Here is a 20947-nt window from a genome sequence, read left to right as displayed (position 1 = left end):
TTTGGCAGAAACAACTCTAATAGCTAAAGTTCATGTATTTTTTTTTCAGGTCTGCTCTGCAATTACACTGGAATTAATTACAAGTTAGTTATATTTTCTTCCTACCCCCAATACACTTCTATAATACAAAGCAAGGTCACCTCCTTAAAAAGCCTATATTCCATAACTAAAGAAAGTGGGGGAATCTCAACAAATATTCCACTAAAAATTCAGCAAACCTTTCAAATTCAGCACTGCACAAATCCTGCTACTGAAACTGGAGGTAAAGTTCCTTCTTTATATGAATACACAAACTTCAGTATATAGTCTATGTGTGCTGATTAATGTTTACAAAATTTCTATGTTCTGCAAAAAAGAAAATGCTTTTTTACTAGCATTAAGTTAAAGATTTCAATACGTTTTTACAAGAAAAGATTAATCCCTCTTGTTCCCAGGTAATGATTTTCACCATATTTAGACTAGAAAGATTATAGCATGAACTTTCATGACTCTAAATAGGGTATCTCACATACTACTGATGAAACAAAATTATTTTAAATATTCTTTAGACATGTGTTTAATGGCAAGGAATGACCAACAGAAGTAGAGAAGTAGTAGACAATTCCATTTTCCTATCCTGCTAGGATAGGCCTTAGAGAGGATGTACCAGTCAGCCTTGGCAGGACAGAAGAAACATTTGGTTTTTATTCAAGAGCAGTAGAAAACATACAGTATCAAAACATTTATGGAAAATGTAAGTAAACAAACCAGACTACCACAAAAAAGAATTGTATACCTTTGTTTTGATTGCGAGCGAATACAAAAAGCTCTTCTAACAGTAAAAAGGCAAATGATAAAAGAATTATTGCTCTTTTTAGTCCAACCAAATAGTTATGTGCGAAAAGACATTTTTCATAAAACGCTTTTTAAAACTGGAAATTGATGAGTGAGAGGAAAACATCAAACATACACAGATGTCAGTTTCTGTTTTTCCATTGTCCTCAGCTTCTAATTTTAGTGCTATTGTCAGTTCCAGCAAGACTGAGAATACTGTTCAAATTGGAACTGAAGAAGAATTTTCAAATACATCTAACATCTTTAAGACATTTAGATTATTTAAACTTTGAGCAAGTACTAAGGCAGTTTTCATTAGCATGCTTCCCCAGTTTCAATTTTCATATGATTTTAGCTGGTGATGCTTTCTAACCAATAAAGAGTTAATATCCTTAGTTGCTTGAAAGGTGATTTGCAACATTTCAGATGGTATTATGCATTGTTTTCTGTCTTTTGATATATTCATAATATTTTGATATAATCATAACTGTAGCCCCTTCTGTTACAAATGTTTGATTTTAAAACTGTCACTTGTCAGCCAGTCCAATAGGCTATTTCAGAACCAATACAGTTTATGCATGGGAAGTTTGATGTTGAAACAATATTTATTTACATTCCCAGAGTGAGATGGTTTAATATATTCATGCTGCTATAAAAGACATGCTACAAAGCCTAATCGTATTTTGTGTATATACTATGTGTACAGAGAATCTTGCTTGTATTAAAATAAAAGAGAAATGAGGTTCTAAGTATCAATTCATAAAACAGTTCTTTGTAAAATGTTGCAGTGTTTTGAGAAGCACTATTTAAGGAAACTGAATATTGGTAAACCTGCACAGAAAATACCTTTTCCAAAATTCATTGTAATAGTTCCTGTCTATTTTATTTATGCTTGCATTTCATAAAGTAGCTTACATCCCCTTCCTACATTTGCTGCACCAGATAAGGGGAAACCAGAGCAGACAGCAGTATGAGTGAACACAGTTGTCATTCAGGCACTGACCTGCTGCAAATACAAAAGGAGAGGCAGGCTTATAAATGACAGTACCCTTCCCCCAGCCATGACTTTTCTGCTGCAACCTGTGGCTCTTTCCCATCAGAACAGCTGGCAGATTTTAGCTGCTGCCATAGCAACCCTGCCGTCAGCCTGTTGGCTTGGTAACATTGCAGCAGGAAGAAAGGCACTGCACGTCTGAACTGTTCTTACACTCACTGAGGTATTTTTTCAGGTTGCATTCCCAAATCCTTATTTACTGTGCGATTTAATAAATTTTGCAATGAAAAATCCTATACAGTCCTTATTTGCCAATGAGATCAGATCATCTTCTCTGGAATCTTGCAAAGAATTAATATCCATTCCTTGCAATGTGACAGCAGATGGATCAAATCTCTGCAGCAGCTTCAACTGATTAAGTGATAGTCCAGCTCCCTTCATGCCTTCTCCTCCAATGTGAGGTTCCTGTTCAAGTAACAAAGAAAAGCAAATTATTACATCTCTAAAGTTCTTAAATGCCCTAAATGTATTCTGCTGAGGATATGCAGAGCTGCTGAACAATTAACATGGAGAAGCTTTGCTTACATCATTAACACCAGAAGAATCAGAAGTAACGTGGCTTCTTTCCTTGCCTCCATCTGGCCAATATTATACAAACATATATATGAGATTTATACAATTATTTTGAGGAGCTGGTGATGCCCCTCATCCACTTTATCTCAGTAGTTTAGAGCACTTGAGGATAGGTGCACAGGTCTAAAACGATTCATCACTCCAAGGGCTGAAACATCCCAAGAAAGCTGTTACCAGCCAGTCTAAAGGGTTTAGCTTGCCCCTTCTAAATGATGCATTATAGCCAGGACTTTAGTCAAACATTGTGAGTCCTCAGCCCATTACCAGTATCACCAGTAACAGCAGTAGAATCCCAGAGACAGCCAGGTTGGAAAAGACCTTGGAGGTAACCAGTCCAACCTATGACCTAACACCACCCTGTCAACTGTACCATGGCACCAACTGCAATCCAATCCTCCCTTAAACACCCACAGGGACTGTGACTCCACCACCTCCCTGGGCAGCCCATTCCAACGCTCAATCACCTTTCTTCCTAATGTCCAACCTAAAATACTGGGATTCTTCACAGTAAAAACTTCAACTGGAGAGACTAAAAGCCCTAGTCCAGAATATTTTACTGCCTGGAGAGACAACATTTTGGCAGATGATGAAGCAGAAAAATATAACTCTGCGTTTTCTAGTCATGTAATGAGACTAACAAGTAAATGGGACTATTGGTATATGTGCATATCTATATATGAGGCAGAGAAAAAAAGGAAGAATCAATTTCAAGAGATTACATTTGGCTTCAAAATCCTGAAGAAGAGAAGGACTTAAAATCCCAGCCCTTTTCTCAATATTTCTTGTGAATAGCCTTCCTAATTCCTGGAAAAAAAATTTAATTCTTAGCTGGATTGTTCTTTCAATGCATTCAGTAAGGAGATGGAACAAAGTGTGCAAAAGCTGGCACTGCAGTATCAAAAATAGATCTCCTTTGTCAATCTAGTCTAATGTAGTCCACAATGCAGCCTACAGCAGAGCGTTTTTTCAGCCATCACACTTTGCTAACACACGAGCTCACCCAGCCAGCACATGATGTGAGTTAACCACCTACTGCCTGCTGCAAAGACAAGGGGCTGCATACTGATTCCTCCTTTCCCTCAGCAGGATTTCAGTGCTTTCCAGGTAAAAGCCAGAGGTGCCTATTGCAAACTGAGAGAAAAGTAACACACAAAGGAGACAAGGGTAGTGACTTGATTTAGTAGAAGGAGGGAAAGGTAAAAGTCTAGGGAAAAGAGTCTTCCACAGGTTCAAGTAACTTGCTTAAAGGCAGACCAGTGTATTCCTCTACCTTTTAATTTTTCCTTCCAGTTAAGTTACTGCATTTAAGCTGATCTAGAGTATCTCCTGTGTAAACTCCTAAGAGGAAGTCTGCACAAAGGAGGAACTGCCATGTGGTAACCTCCACCTACAAGAACGACGCCTATGGCTCCATCCCCTGTTTTTTCCTTGCCCACATTACCCAGTGTGCTTCCAGGATTTGTTGCCAAACTGAGAAAGTGGGAAACAGTGGACTGGATAAAAAAGGAGGCATCCACTGAGACTAAAGAGTATGGGAAATAAATACATAAAGGAACATGAGGTAAGTAGACCCTAGACTCCTGCTTCATGTTCATTAGAAAAGCTCACCTTAGTTTACAATAGTAATAAACTGGTTATAAAGTATTATAAATTATATGTGGGTAAACAACTCAGTGTCATCTCATTTTAAATATACTATACATAAAAGATTAATTTTTACAAATATGGCATTTGTGTGTGAAAAACAGTGCTTTATACAAGACTGAGATATTAGTGGTGAGAGTCTATATAGAAAAAAATAATCTTGCATTTGAGTTAATAAGGCTTGTGTTTTGCATTATCACTCTATTATGGAGAATTTTTTATGCTATTAGGTTAAATGTATAACCTCAGTTGAAATGTCTGGAACTGAAAAATTCTTAATGGACGGATGGTGAGAATACAGACAGAAGAACACACCATAAAAAGCTTTGATGAAGAGCTTCAGTTCTGTTAGATCTTTACCAGCCATCATACTAATTTCTCATTGTGCAGCTATTGTAAATACTTTTTTTAATTTCAGTTAAAGGTTCATCTAAGCTTCTTAAGACAGGCACAACTCATCACAGGATGTGTAAGCTAAACAGGCATCAGAGTTAGACTTTTCCTCAAAGCCATGATGATAACTACTCCACCCAGCTCATCTCATCATCAAAGAGGAAGTGCATGCATGGTCTGATGATAAACCCTCCTGAAATACTATTAAAGGTAACAGATATTTCTGAATTGTATGAATTTTAGCTGGTATAGAAAAAAATTCTAGTATCTCCCTAGATATTCCCTCCTCCCAGACATCTTAGTGGTGGACACTGACTCCAAAAAAAAAATTTCTTGGGACACTGAGCCTGAAAAAATTTCTTTCCCTCATTCCTTTTAAATAAATCAAAAATAGCTCTCATACATATAACATCCTCCTTCTTTGAAACACAAATTTATTTTCATTTAAGTCCCATACTTTATATGCAAGTCTTCATGACTTCAGTGGCATTAATAAAAAAAAAAACAACAAAAAACTTCATCTCTTCTGTTAATGTGCAAAAGAAGAGTATAAAATACATGCATTAAAAAAATTGCAAGAGAACTTTCAACCTGTCTGACTTATCTTTTGTCCTTGTTATGTTTTAGAAGACTGTTGTACAAATCAAAAAAACCCACAATACACAGCAGGAAGCTACTTAATGATGCCTAAATAAAGCTCAATTAAGCATAAAAATAGACTTTAAAAAAGCCTCAGAAATCCTTCTGTTACTTCTATCCACAGCAGAATAAATTGTCCATGGTGAAAAAAAATACTTATTCACAGTAAACATACCTTGTAACTTCACAGTTCCAAAATAAGCTCACTAGATTGTGTGAATTACTCTGAATATAGTATTACCTGTGGATGAAGCTGGAGACATGGAAAAGTTTTCAGGGCCCAAGCAACTTGCTCTTCATTTTCAGAAAGTGTAATTGTACATGTACTATATACTAAAACACCTCCTGGCTTCAGCAACTTCACTGCCTGCAGGGAGAAATAAACAATATTTCAGCTTATTTTTAAATTTAGAACTTTCATTATAAGCAACATTAACTAATAACCCATGTGCCGAGAATATTAAAACTGAATACTTAATTAAACTCAAACTATTAAGATACTAATTCCTCTCAGGGAATACAGCAAAGGATAACATGGATTAGAAGGATTCTTCTTTCCATATAGGCATTATAGCTCATGCAGTTTATTAATGTCATTGAGATGATTCACCTTGTAAGATTTGTTATTTGTACAGCTCTGCATATCCCAGACAGATTAGATCTGTTTTCACCAGCTGCTGCCAACCATGGATACACAATACTTATGTCAGTTATATTAGATGTCAATTGTTTCCATGTATTTGGCATGGAAGCTCTATCTACGCTGCTTTCCAAGCCGTCACTCACTTGGAATATGTATCATTCAGATTTTGACAAGTTTCATCTTATCCTTCAGCATCAGCCCAAGCACACTCCTTAGCATGTTCCTAAGCCACCTGCTCTGCGACTTAGACCCTTGTGATTATTATAATGTAAAACTGATGAAACTGAGGGAATTTAAAAAACACAAAGCTTTTTATTTACTATGGATAACATATACCTTTCCCATGCCCCAATGAACTGGCTTCACCAGAAACAGATCTGGTGAAGCTGAGAGGTTAACAGGACCCTAATGCTTCCTGGCTGCTGGAAAAATAGGGAAAATGAGGCACTGTTTTTTGGATGGTTAATGCTGCAAAAGCATTTATGTTCAATTTAGCTCATCTACTCAACACATACCACAGTGAAAAGCTTGCGCTGTAGTGGCTGATACGAGGTCACTTCCTTTAAAGTGGAGCAGTAAGCCATGTTGGGTCTCTGTCCCATCCCACTACATGGGGCATCAAGAAGAATTCGATCAAACGACTCTGGTAAGAATGGAGGTCCTTCTGTAAAAGCAGTGAATGTAAAATGTGGCTGGTTCCTTCCCTGAGACTTCACTGTAAGTAAGGAGAAGCTATTGCTTCTTCCTTGACATAAAACATTCATGCACTATAGACAGTGTCTGCAAAACTAGTCTCAGCTAGAGACAAGTCTCAGCACTGCTGGTAGTAGTTTTCATCTCCCAGAAAACTAAACAGTTTAAGTTCTGTGAGCTCAAAAATTATCCCTCTAGGCAGTATTTTTTTAAAAACTTAATTTAGTAATTTGGAAGTAAAATGTAAAAGTAATCTTAAAGTTGAAATACGATTGGTCAGAGGTGCTGGGTACAGAGCTGTACACTGTAAATATAAGCTCCAAAGAACCATGGTCAGCTCAAAAGAATGCAAACCTTTACTGAGACAAACTTGTACTTACTCACTGAGACTGCCTTACAATAATTGGACTGTCTATATAATAATTGTTTCTTGTGATGCGTGCATAGCTATACAAAAATAAAGCACTTCCTACTAACATGAAGTACTGCAAGTTCTAATGTGTGAGGCATGTTGCCTCCATGGCAGAACAACTGAAAATGACTATGAAGAGAAGGACAATTTCTGACTATTACCTGGATGACAATATGTATCTTCTATATGCAGAGCCTATCCTTTAATCTATTCCCTAATAGCTCAACAGCCCTGAAGTTTCTATCCTCTTAGTGCTAGGGAGATTGGCTCAGCATCTCCAGTACTACTGCTGCTAAACTTGTATTACCACACTACTGCTACCTAGCTTGTTCCTGCACTACCAAATGAGTCTACCTGGTTTATCTACCTCTAATCCTTTACTAAAATGTTCAAAATATGTCATGTGTTACTTGCAGGGACGTACAGAAAAGCCTTCATTATCTCTCAGTATTACAGCTTGCTCTTGTTCATCTCTTGTAATTGCTACTTGCCACCTACAATATTTGATGTTCATAAAAAGACTCTTAAGAAAGTACCTTTGTTCCTCCAAAGCAGGAATAACTGCAATGCATAGGGACAAAGAAGGTGAATTATGTAATCTGATTCCTACTTAGGCTAACTAGTGACTGAGATAAAATAGACTGAGAAAGAACAGCATACTTTGCACAACAAACTAAAAATAATCAAAGCAGCAGATACCATTTAAATCATTCCATCATGGGAACAGAACCAGTATCATAAATGCATCACTTCAGAAAAGCAAATGAAATTGCTTAAAATAATACACTGTACTTGTATATAACTTTCCTCTGAACAGCTGAACAAACATCAATGAACTAAACCTTGCAGCACTTGAGTTAGATATTAATAACCCCATTTTACTGATGAGGATTTTGAAGCAAAAAAGTGAAGTGAGTCTGCAAAAATAGTTTTTTCTCAGACTAGCTCAGAAAATTCCCAGTACAGGGTTAAATGTGATCATGAAAGAAGCTTTAAGGCTTCTTCAGTCTTCAATATGATCTGGGAAAGGAATGCATTTCCTTTGAGAATATTAGGTTGTGACAAGGACAGATAATTTGCCTTTTGTATTTGCTTCACAGAGAAGCTGATAATCACAAAAGACTAGTGCTGAAGCAACTTAGGTATCTGCCAAAATTTCAAGAACTTGCAAACCTGTGACAGATTTAATCCTGTTTTTGCAAAACATGACTATTTTCTTCTAAAAGCTACTACTACCCAAATTGTTTCTTTTACCTTGTTTATCCTCCCTCTTCTCAACTGAAAGAGCCTTTGTTCCATCATAGCAAAAGGCCTTAATGCAATTCAACTGCAGCAATTCAGCATTCTGCTTGATTTTCTTGACCTTGTTAACTGTCTTGTCCATGGCTATTACTTCACCCTGAAAACAATTGCAAAGTTTTCATCAAAAGCATAGGGATTAAATTGATGTTTCTGATTTCCCTTCCCCAACCCTGGGCAGAGTAATACATAAAGCATAGTATTCCCCACAGAAGCATTTTATTCTTCAGTCCACACTCCTGCAGTCCTTGTTCCCACAAGTTTTCCCCAATGGCCATATCGGTCTGAAGCTGTGCACATTCCGACTGCTTGGCACTGTCACTCTAAGGGATGCTGTAAATCTGACTTCTGGCAAGTGGTTTTGTTGTTTGTTTGTTTTGAGCTTCTTAACTGGGCACTAAGATAAAAATTTAGTCATTTGAAATAGAGTAGAAGCCTCAAATACATGGTAAAATAGGTCAACAGGTTTTAAATTTGTATGGAGAGGGTAGGAAACACGATGACACTCCAGCTCAGTGCTGAGGAAAGGAGGCCCACAGCCATGTCTCTGACTTGCTCAGACTCATACTGAAGTACTTGCAGTACTTGTCACTCAAGCTGCTTCGGGAAATAGTGTACATACTAGAGTAAGTTTTGAGTTGAGGGAAGGGAAATCACAATTACACGATTCCTTTTATATATAAATAATCTGCTGCACATCTCTGCATACTGCAGAGAGAAAGAGATGCTAGAATCATAGAATGGTTTGGGTTGGAAGGGATCTTCAAGATACCTCACCCAATCCTGCTGCCATGGGCAGGGACACCTTCCACCAGACCAGGTTGCTCAGACCCCACCCAAGTTGGCCTTGGACACTTGCAGGGATGGGCTATTCACAGCTTCTCTGTTCTCCAGAGGAAAGAACAAGCTGGACACAACTGTTCTCCATCTGGCCCATGCCAGCCACTACCAGAACAACTACTTAAAAGTGTAGTATGCAGATAATAATCAATTCAAAGCTTTAAGCTGAGATCTTATCTAAGAGCTCTTAACATTACAGAGTAATTTTATATCTTGATTATGCAATTTAAAAACAATATAGCAATGTTTACAATTATAACACAAAAAATAAGAGTGATTTAAAAATTTTGAAATGTTAACAGTTTAATGTGCTGTCAGTTAAAAATTAGTATGGAAAATCTGTGAATGGAATTTAAAATCCAAAAAGAAGTGCTTTTTTCCATATTTTTATCTTCTACATCTTAAATTAAAATTATATACTCAGAAAATGAAAATCAAGTGACAAATATTCAGCATATTCTTAATCTTTATCACTTCAGCTGCAGGTAAGCACAATCAAAATATGTAAAGTGACTAAGGAAAAAGCAGTTCTGCAAAGTTATACAAAATGTAGATACAGAGATGAAAAAAGTATAGATGCAAATGAATCCATGACATAAATATACAATTTGCAGACTTCCTTTATTCATCACACTGAAATTCTTTACTGGAAACTTTATATTTATATAAGCTGATGGTGAATACTTAATAAAGACTGTCTTGTTGCCCATTTCAGTAACTGATGTGTAGCAAAGTACACTGTGAGTAAAATATCAAAATATTGTTTGCTGCTGTTAATTATATGTGCATTCTAACAATTAATTGAAGAAAACTGTACAAATGAACAGCAGTCACACTTTTTTCCTTAGAAAATGCCAAAATTATTTCTCTTACCTGATCATGCATTAATGTTGCAAGATGGGTTGTTTTTCCTCCAGGTGCAGCACACATATCCAAAATTTTCTCTCCTGGTTGAGGGTCTAAAATATGGCTCACAACAACAGAAGGTAAATTCTATCATAAAAACAAATATGGGAGAATTCAAACTTTATACCCTGCATCAACTCCTTTATTTAGGAATGGCAAAAGCATTTAAAAATCTATAACTGAAGTTTAAGAGCTCGTGACTGAGGAGACTACAGTGCTAAAAGTCCAAATAAAAAAGTTGATACTGGCACAGAGCAGAGCAGCTCTGTTTATTTCACATTAACCTGTTTATTGGAACATTTACTGAATTAACATATTTGTGCAGCTAAAGAACAGTAAGATCAAAATGCAGATGTCTAAGCTTGCTGAATTAAAGTAGCAAGAAGCTGAACTGTGCTATTAATTGTATAAACAGAACAGCTACACTGAAGAGAAATAATGTGCAATAATTGCACACAGTACTGCACCTTAGACAATATGGAAGCACTTTCTTCATGGTTCAACACAAAGGTATAAAACCCTTTTAAAATTGTCTTCAGTACTTAGATGACAGCTTCAAGTCATCCTAACATTTGGAGATTTTCCTGACTGTCTACAGAATGATGTACATTGAAAGTAGCTCATATTCCAGAGTTCATAGGCAGATCCCAAAAACTATTAATTCTATGCAGAGTATCTGTGCAAGAGGAATTTCTGTGTTTTCTAGCTGAGTATCTCTTATGTTGCTCGGAAATCCCTCATCATATCTCAGACACAGTATGATTAAACCACCCACATACACTCAGTAGATACCAACTTAAATTTAAATGCTTTGTGTTCCTCAAATCCAAAGACTGAATTAGGTGCTACAATGCATAAGGAATGTAGAAACCATGAATGTGTGCTAAGAGAATATTCATTATTCTGTAAATAGTACAGACTTTTGGTTTTGGAACAAACATACCTGCAAAAACAGATTACTAGGGAGCACATTGTCAAATGAAGGACTAAGGTAGACTGGCTCTATCATTCTTATACCCAGCCCCCTGAAAAATATGAAAAAAAAATTCAAATACTAAGTTTTATACATTTTAACAGTAGTCAATTAAAATCATTATGCTTACAAATATCAACTTGAGACAACAATCTTACAAAAATGAAAGAATAACCAAGAAAAATACTTCTTTGATTTTGTAATATGATATTCCTTAAAATGACATCATTAAGTTGAGTAAATCACGGCAAAAATGCATTACATGATAAATTGGAACCATGTCTAAAATTGCCTAAAGCAAATTTCTAGTTCTGCACACAGATAAACCAAGATGTAATCCAAACCTTGATATTGTAAAGAAATGCATAAAACAAGACCTATATACCTTAACTTCAATCCATAACTGCTGTTGGCTAGCCATGTGCATGCACTAGGGCAATGGCATGTAGGAAATCAGATTTTTCTCAATTTTCTAAATTCCTGAGATTTCAGTATCAAATTACTATAGAAATCCTATATGAAAAACCTTGTGGGAACAAGGATTTGCCTGCGAAGCCAGGGTTTCAAATTAGAAGTCACCTAAAAGTTTTACATGTGGATAAAATTCTGATGCAGATTTGTTAAACCAGTATACCAGGATATGGACAGCAGTAAAGAGAAAACCATCAAAGAGCAACACTGAGTCTACAAACAAAAGATTACTGAAGAGAATGAGTATTATTTTGCATATGTACTGGACAGTCCAACGAGAAGGAAGGATATGAGAAAGCAAACTTGCAGACACCAGATTTAGTGATACATTCTGCTGTTCCATATCACCAACTCAACAGGTACATCCTACCACTACATCTACTATATTTATTCTTCTATAAATCAGAAAATCTCTGGCAATGTACTTTAATTTTCACTAGAACTTCTGTAGTTTGTTCTCAGGAAGTAAATTCTTGTCATTAACTTGACATCCATAGTCTTTTACATTACTTTTTATATGTGTTTTAGGTGACACGAAAGGAATAAACCATATGCTTCATCAACAAAATAGAAAAGCAAAGTCTTGAAATAGGTAACTACATAGGCAAATGTTAGTAATTTTTTCAGCTATCTGACCCTATATTCTGTCCTTTGTCCCACCAAAAAAAAAAAAAAGCCTCTACAGATATTTTAAAAAGATGGAGAAACTGACAAGGCTGCACTTCTGTTCCATCCACAGGGGGAAGTAGTAGAACACAATTTACCAAATGGCAATTTTGCCAGAGTGAGAACTTTTGGTATTACTGATATTGCTATTGAAATCACTGAACTGAATAGGCATAAATTATTGAAAGACTCCCACTTATTTCCTTCTACCTCTCAAGTAAATTGGCAAATGGATCCCACTATGAAACTAATGGCTTGCCGAAAAAATATTGGAAATCCCAACATGCAAAACCATCTTGTGACTTCACACAGGGTACAAATAATTCAGGTGTTTTCCCATCTCCTCACTTCCCTTTGCAAATTTTTATATGTAGATTGCAATTACTATAGACTTACTTCAGTGGTCCACTGGAACTGAAGATTTCACTGCGACTGAGTTCTGAGATCCCATTTCCAAGGAAAACTTTGACTCCATCGAATTCTTTGGCTCCTCTTTTGCATTTCCCTTCAATATCTGAATACACTGAAACTGTATCTCCAGCTTTCACAACTGCACAAAGAAAAATGGAAAGCCTGAAATCATTATGACACTTAACAAAACAAGTAACTTCAGATTTTCAGCAGACTACTTACTTCAACTCTTCTATCATACTAAACTTCACACTTTCTAAATGTAATCAAAGAAGATCAAATGATGTAAAGCTTGAAAGTTTTACACAATGAATGGCCACCAAATGAGTGGAGGTTCTAAGAGACACCAAGCTGCAAGTCAGGCACTGTGCCTTGTTTTCTAAGAGGCTACACAAACTTGCACTTTATTCATCATGGCAGGTTCACCCACAAGTTTCAAGCACACTCTTCTTGATCCAGTCCTCCACGCATGCTCCAAGCTCACAAGCACGTGAAACAACACTGCTCACTCTTACTGAACAAAGACAGGAGTGCTCAATTTATCTAATGACTTCTCAGTTGCTACCTAGAACATAGCTATAGCTCCTTCTTCTTTAACTATTTATTGCTTTGACAGAAGTGATTATAGGTTCTCATTATGGTCTGGATCTCTTCCCTTTAAGGAAACTGCTGTTCTCAACAATTCTCTTAGAGAGTTCTGTATCTCCAATTAATACCCATCAGATCAGTAAGGTATGTAAATATACACCAAACTCTAGAAGTGTTATCCTACAGACTTAACAAACTTTCTGAGTTAGAAAAAAGAAAGATAGAAAAGGGATGGTTTAGGTGATTTTACAGAATAGTGAATAAGCCCTATGTGTTGACTGGATGGAAAATATGCTTACAAATACAGGCCTTTTCTGATAGCAATAAAAAAAAATGCAAAACTGCATTTCTGACATGACTGACAGGCTGGAGGAACCAGAAGATATAACAAGACTAGTGACATTTCAGCTTCTCAAGAATTCTTGTAATTGTACTAGAAAATCCCTTTTTCCATTTTCAAGTGGCTGCCTGATTATGTCCAAATGCCCTGAAATTCTTAAACTGTAACATTTGTTGGGTAGCCACTGAAAATATATTTTTTACATTACTTCTTTTTACACAATGTGACACAAAACATTATGTGATTGCTCAGTATTCATGTCTGCTTAAACTTCACTGAACAAAAAAGCATATATGTCAATGTTTTTTTCAGTATTCAAACATAAATGATTTTCACACTCTGCTGACAACCATCCTGCACAGAGTTCTTAAGCTTTCTGCAGATTATACCAGCATTCCATAAACATAAAGGTTAGAGTTTGATTAGTTAAATTAAGCTCAAAGCCCCTGATCATTAGTTTACCTTCATTTGGATTGCAAGTTTAGTGATTAAATCTGTGTCCTTGCTGTACTATTTTTTTTCCCTAGTTAGACCATCTGTGCTCAATACAGCCTTATTATATTTGGCATCAAGTGGGTAGTGTGCCCTTTCATTTTATTTTCTTATCTGCAATTCCCCTGAAACGTTCCATAAGTTTTATAGTATATTTATTTTCTTTGAATTGATGTTACATGCATAATTACATGCAGCAATTATGATAAATCACTAGCTGACTCAAAGAAGGATTTGAATATTTACGGGGTTGTCTAAATAAGCAGTTTCAACAACTGCTATGCCAATACACTTATTTCATTATCAAGCCCTAGTCAAAAAAACATTCCTTTTCAGTGAATTGGACTTAAGCACATGCTTAAAACTTCTTGAAGGTTTTTTTTCCTGAAAGGAAACCAAATGACTTGATAAATACTTTTCTGACTCATTTTGTTTAATAATAAGAATCAAGATGATCACTAGATCTCATCACAATAGAATAAGGTGAATCATCCAAAATTATACTGGTTTTACATAAAATTAATTTGACATTTAAATAACAAAACTAGGTTGCTGAACAAAAAGCATGGATATGTAGATTTTTTTGTCTTGTCTCACAGGCACTGATGCATAATTTCCATTTCTTAAGACTCTGACATAAAACCTGAAGATTCTTTTCATCAATGAAAAAAAGATTTTTACTACATCTCTCTTACATAAAAAAATGAATTGCCAATGGATTAGAAAAAAGAAAATCTGGGGGTTTTTAGAATTGTAACTTAAAATCTAAGAGAATCATGAAGGTAAGTGGCTTTGTGATTGACCCAAGAAATAAAAAATCTGTATCTATTAAATAATCAAGATAAACCTAGTCACCATCCAGATGTGGAATCCCACTTATTTTTTTTCAGGCCAACCTTTTAAAGCTTATTCAACTTCACATCCATAATATCAGTTACAGTATTCAGTAGTAAAATAACTCTTACACAAACAGGTTTTACTTTGAAAATACTCTTTAAAAATATTTTTAAATGAAAAACAAGAAATTGAAATCCTTGAGAACCAATACTTCAGCTATGAATTATATGGAAAAAGGAATTTAAAACAGGCCATGCCAGTGAGAAATAATTGCATATAACTCACTACAAATAAAATGAAAAATAGTGAAAATATTTTTTAAAAGCCAGAAAGACTATTGAAAGTGCCATTACCATAAACTACAACTGTAAGAAAAATTTCAGCTGCGAACAGAAAACAATTTTGTGCCACTATTCATTTATCTATTATTCACGGGTGACACTTTTTCTGCAAGTATTACAACTTAATTGGGTGCATTTAGAGAACTCTTACATCTTGAAGTGGATATAATTCCAGGGACATAAACATGTGCTCCTCGAAGTACTGCATATCCACACTGAGCTCCAACTATGACTTCAGATGCATGTTTTTTTAAATCTCGCCTAGAAATACAAAATGTAGTTAAGTAAAAAGGGAAAAGTATACTGAAAAAAATGTCAAATACTACCCAATTAAACTCTAGTGCACAAATATGGGATTTGTCAGATATAATAGAGAAAAAGTAGGTAACTATCGTGTATTACATTTAAAATATTTCTTTTAGTCCCAGAGAAAACAAAGAGTCAAGCAGAAAACCAATCCTCAATATAATGCAGATTCTGGCACATTCTGCCACTCTTATGAAACCTGACACAAGAATACAAGCAAATTATACTGGCATGGAGAAATAGTCTTCTAACCCTTCCTATGCCAGATCATTGTCAAGTAATTTTTTGTATTTAACAACTACTGAGTAACTCCTGATTCCACCTGATTTCTCCCAGTGGAAGAAAACCCTGCCTGTACTTAGCTGTAGTTGTATATTCCACTGCAATAGTTCTGTCTGCCACCTACCTGGCATTCCAGGGAGGATGCATACATTTTTCCCTATAAAATACTATGAAACTTAAAAAGACAGGACTCTATGTTTTCTTTCATTTTTAAGGACTAAAACTCTGACCTGATTAGTATATGGACTGTCCACCAGGTCATAACACAAATGAAGTTGTGCCTCAGTTATAGTGAGTTAGTTATCACAACTGTTTAACAAGAAATCTGTAAGATAACTGCATTTTTCAACATTTTAAGGCTAAAGACTGAAAATTTCAAACCTGGGTCCAATGACAGGAATTAATAAAATGTCCTGAAGTTTTGGGTGCTCGAGAACTGGAACACATAGTCCTTTAAATTGCTGTTTGATTAAAAAATATAATTAGTAAGCATCACTAATAAACCTAATATTTAAATACTTAATTAAACTGAAAACCATTTTTCCATTCATAATTTATAGCTGTAGAGCACAACACACAAAGCTAGTGAGAACTGTTAAATGCAGTTGGAAAATAGGAGCAAGGGGACATTATATATTAATAGTACTGGTGTAAAAGGCTAAAACATTTAATAAATTCAGAAATAACAAGATCACAAAGAGATTGACTGAGAACTGACTTCAGGGAATGGGAGAGTGTTCTGACACTCATAACCTTAACACTGGTTTTTGCTTTCTTCTGGAAGAAGGCTGAGTTGTCGTCAGAAAACAGAAAATACATTGACACCACCTTAGAAGCTTGGGTGTATTCTGTGTTAACTCTTAGATATTATTAGTTATAATCCACTGTTTAACTCTACTCATTTACTGCTTTTCTTACTTAATAGGCCAGGCTGGCAATACTTTTCTTTTTTCTTGTCAGCCCAAGTTTGGGTACTGATAGCTGAGTTATGTATTTAGCTGAAAAAAAAAAGAAAAAAGCCATTTTATAAAGGTTCCTGGACTTAAACACATTTGTCTTCTCATCTGAGCCTTCTAAAATATAACCTTAAAGCATGTAAAACCATAAATCAGTTTGCATCTAATAAATAAGTATTTTCTCTTAAAAAAGGAAACAAGCCATGATCATACTTCTGTCAAAAGTGTTACGTGGTTTCTTTTTCTAACCCATAATTACACTTCAAAATACATGAAGTTTGTAAAAAGCTGGTCTTAAGTCAGTTTTCAGCAAAGCCTTTTTGCCTTGAAGCAAAATATAACCCTGCAATATCCACTTCCAGATTTCTACGATCAAGCTAAAATTAGCAAAACTCATTACCATCCCAGCCAGCAGAACACTGTCAACTGCCTCTGCATCACAGAAATGTCTTGGCTCCTGTCATGCAAAAGCTCCCTGTACACCCACTAGCATTAATAATTTACTTGAAGAACCAGATCTTTTTAGACAGAATGAAGATCTAGGATATAATTTCAAAATAATTCATTTCTTAAACATAATGATTTACGTATTATCAGATAAACAAATGTTTAAAGTAAAAATTCAGAAAATTATATAAAGATTAAAAACAGATTCAAAAAAAGAAAATACAGTGGCTGCAGGGCATCACCATGGCTCCAGTTTCCAAAACATACCAATTTTCTCACTTTCCTAAACAGTTCTTTCCCATGAGATATACAGCACTCTCCTTTAGTCTTAAATAAAAGTGTCCTAAGCATGCTGAAGACAGCACACTGAGCTACCCTTTTTATCTGTCATCTTCTCTTATGACACCTTTACATTATTTACCACAGCAGTATCTCAACCCTAACAAGGGTTTGGATCTGCCATAAGAAAAAGAGTTGGATGTCTTTTCCCTGTTACCACCTTTCTTGGAAGGATGAGATGAGGGATAGTGGTACATACTATTTAATGTTTAATGGTGACAGGAAATCAGTGTGGTTGTATAATGCTAATAGCACCACTGGATGCATTGAGCTAAAGTATATTTTCCAGTAATGAAAAGGTCTCATGTTCAGAAAGATGAAATACCCTGATGTTTTTGCTGCAACAAAGAAATTGCACAAACCTTCTGGATCTCTTCAAACAGCAATTTTTTCACATGTTTCACTGGGGCCAAGTGGGTATTTACTCTTACAGTTGTAAAAGCTGGTGGATGAGATAGATGACTTAACAGAGACTGGTATTTATTCTCTGCCTCCTGTGTACCTAAAGCAGTGATAAGCTGAAAGGGAAAGAGATTTTATATTAAGGTTCACACAGAAGCCTCTTTCTCAATGCAAAAAAACCCCACTAAATGAATATTCCCTAGAAATTGAGGGATATGGTTGTATGGTGTGCAATAGTGACAAATGCCTATGTCTGGAAGCCTAATTCCACTGGAAGCCTCATAAATTTATGGAAAAATGCTTATGGGAAAAACAGCTCTATCAGCAACTTCACTGTAAACAATTTGCAGCAAATATCAAAGCAACTGCTAGGGAGTTCTGCTATTGTGCATAGACCAGCCTTAAGGAAATGGAAGAGTAAATTCAAATCTATGAATTGGAAACTTTTATACTGACAAAAAATGTCTATTAAAAAGCTTATTTTTTATCCTTGGCATTAGGAATTAATAGACTGTCTGTAGTATATATCCCACCATGGTAAGGGAGTATTTCTTGTCAGTATTATGTGGCTAGTATGTGCTTAATTATCTATGATCACCTCTTCAGTGGGATCCAAAACTACACTGTCTGCTTTATACTCAATTTAATTTAAATATTTTTATGCTACTTTGGAGCCAATGAGCATAAACAGTAATTTTATATTTTAAATAGGAAAGTATTTTATATAAAAACTCTGTGTTTAATGTGAAGATAATATTTTAATGTACAGTTATAAAGTTACAGAAAAATATATTATTTTTTGATGATTAGGGGTAACTATGTCACATACCTCATTATTTCTGAACACTTTGGTGAGATACTCTTCAACTTCATATTGGAAAGCAATTTTAGGGAAAAAGGACATCCTCCTTTAGCTTTTAAAATCGGCTGGAAAAGAACTGAAATAAGCTAAGTATTTTCTTTGTGATTCTTATCATATTCTCAAAGTTTATAAACATAACAGAAGATGTACACACAAACTAAACTGTTGGTTCTGACTCTTCCTATTTTAACAATGCAGTTTTATTGCACCCAAATTTCCAAATATTGGTCAGGATACGGCTGCAACACTATTCATAATTACAGAAATTCTACTGATGCTTAAATCTTCAGGATATCTGGTGAAAAAAATACGTGGATAAAAGGCACAGGAAGTTTCAAGATATTACTTTAATTCCTCTTGAAAAGTCCAGCTATAAAATCTTATTGTTGCTCAGTCTTGATATTTTATTCTTTACCATTTTTCTCTGTAGGATATAAAACACAGTTATCTTCCCAAACAGTACCTGCCCACCCTTCTATTTGTATTTTGAGAAATTATATACACTTCAGTCTGAAATGAGATTACCTAAAAATTTAAACTAGTTTACTTACAACAATATAAATGAGAACATCATTGTAGGTTTATTCCACTCACAACAAAGAATTTTGACTATTGAAATACATTTTCATCGTACTAAATATACATAGAAAAAAGAGATCAGAATGTTTGGTATTCATTTTATTTGAATAAGAGGCTATTTGTCACTTTCATCATGCAAAACCCCTCGATTTTTTTTATTTTTAGTATTTCTGATTCAATTAAAATCTCAATGCTAGAAGAATGTGACCTTATGTAGACTTACTTTTGAATCCAGTCAAAGGCAAAGTTTCATGGGTAGGAGTTTCAAAGCCTTATTCACAACATTAGTAGCTAATGAAAGAAAGAAACTGCAATTGAATTAGCTTCTTTTTACAGTCTAACAAAATGCAAGAATTTACCTTGCTATTGCCATGAAAACTAATAGCAGTACAATAGTATCTAACAGTACAACAATCGACACAACTGATATCACCAAAGCTCAGCTTTAACATGTGACATATCATGTGCTTGTTATCCTAGAATGCCTACATTACAGAGGAAAGAAAAAATAATTCCCACGTGGCCCACATTTGGAAAAGTTTTTCTTCAGAAGCATAAAAAGATAGCCTTAAAAAAAAAAAATCCCACACTTCTTATTAAGAATTGGAATCCTGAAAATAAATAAGCCCTATACGTGACCTCAGTACCGACATTGCGAATGCAACCTTCCGGGCAGGGGAACACAGCTGAGGGGGCAGGACAGGTGTTTCTAAGGGGGCAGGACAGGTGTTTCTAAGGGGGCAGGACAGGTGTTTCTAAGGGGGCAGGACAGGTGTTTCTAAGGGGGCAGGACAGGTGTTTCTAAGTTCAGATACAGCAGGCAGCCAGGCTGAAGAGGGAGATTGCCTAGGCCCCGTCAAGTGCACGAGTCACACTTCAAACGTTCTGCAGGAGGCAGGCTCGTACCCGAGAAGTGGTTTAACTCTCCAGACCTGTTGTGCCGTACACCTTGCCCCAGAAAAAGCATGCCGGACTTTAGAAGAAAGCCAGATTTTCATGTGTTTCTGTGGAGAACGGCAGCGATGCCGGAGCAGGGCTTTGGTCCAGCCACGCACATGGACACCGCGAGCAGAAACACGCAGCCAGCAGCAGAGATACCGAGCAGGATTTTCAACCCCCCCTGCCCACCCTCTCCCACACGAGGAGAACAACAGCCGGGTTGTACGCAGCGGAATGTGGGGCTCCCTCCTTTATACCCTCGCCCGCCCTTATTGAAAACATCGGGGAGCGGGGAGGAACGGGACTCGCAGCTCTTCGCAGCCCCCCCGAGACCGCGCGCCTATGAGAGGGGCGAGCACGCCGGTGCCGGTGCCGGACCCGGACCCGCTCCGGTCCGGGCTGAGCCCTCCACAGCAGCCCCACCGCCCGACACGCACCTACCGCCAGGGCCGGGGCCCGCCTCCTCCGGCCGCAGCCGGAAGCGCCGCCGCAGCGTCGCCACGGGAGCCGGCCCGCCGCCGCCCCCGCCGCGGCACCGCCAGGGCGGCAGCGGAGCCCGCGGGGCGCCCGAGAGTAGCGCGCAAGACGTTACTGACATGGCTTCCTTTGCATGTATTATTATTTTGGGGTGTTTTTTGTTCTGTGAATTTCTGCCGAGCGGATTGAAGTAACAGGTTTTGTATCTCCACCTAAGTGCCCGCGGGCTCGCTCGCTAGGGCGGAGCCGGGCCCGTGTTCGGACTGACCGTCCCCAAGGCGCTGCTGAGGAAACCCGCTGGGTGCCCACGCAAGAGCTCTGTACAGGAAC

General features: G+C 36.7%; 1 protein-coding gene across 2 annotated transcripts; it reads right to left on the bottom strand.

Annotated features, from left to right (window-relative positions):
- Positions 1–230: 230 nt before the first annotated feature.
- Positions 231–19495, bottom strand: NSUN6 (NOP2/Sun RNA methyltransferase 6). Of its 2 annotated transcripts, XM_079301742.1 has the most exons (12): positions 19425–19495; positions 18590–18687; positions 17721–17876; positions 15998–16077; positions 15180–15289; positions 12416–12569; positions 10853–10934; positions 9877–9996; positions 8119–8263; positions 6275–6423; positions 5358–5483; positions 231–2272 (listed from the first exon to the last, which is right to left on the bottom strand). In XM_079301742.1, the coding sequence occupies exons 2-12, from the start codon at positions 18662–18664 to the stop codon at positions 2060–2062; spliced, it is 1410 nt and encodes a 469-aa protein (XP_079157868.1). In that variant the 5' UTR covers positions 18665–18687; positions 19425–19495; the 3' UTR covers positions 231–2059. The 2 variants fall into 2 exon arrangements, with proteins under 2 accessions (XP_079157868.1, XP_079157867.1); XM_079301741.1 differs by lacking the exon at positions 19425–19495 and having other exon boundaries at positions 18590–18707.
- Positions 19496–20947: the final 1452 nt, after the last annotated feature.

This window comes from Erithacus rubecula, assembly GCF_903797595.1.
Source record: "Erithacus rubecula genome assembly, chromosome: 3".
Classification (NCBI taxonomy): Eukaryota; Metazoa; Chordata; class Aves; order Passeriformes; family Muscicapidae; genus Erithacus; species Erithacus rubecula.
The sequence above is the reverse complement of the archived record's forward strand: the minus strand, read 5'-3'. Positions and strand labels throughout refer to the sequence as shown.

Coding starts and splice junctions, on each gene's coding strand:
- NSUN6 (XM_079301742.1), bottom strand. CDS start 18,664: ATGTCCTTTTTCCCTAAAATTGCTTTCCAATATGAAGTTGAAGAGTAT. Junction 10,935..12,415: donor AGTTCCAGTGGACCACTGAA/GTAAGTCTATAG, acceptor CATATTTTTCAG/GGGGCTGGGTATAAGAATGA. Junction 6,424..8,118: donor GAAGAGGGAGGATAAACAAG/GTAAAAGAAACA, acceptor CTGCTTTTACAG/AAGGACCTCCATTCTTACCA.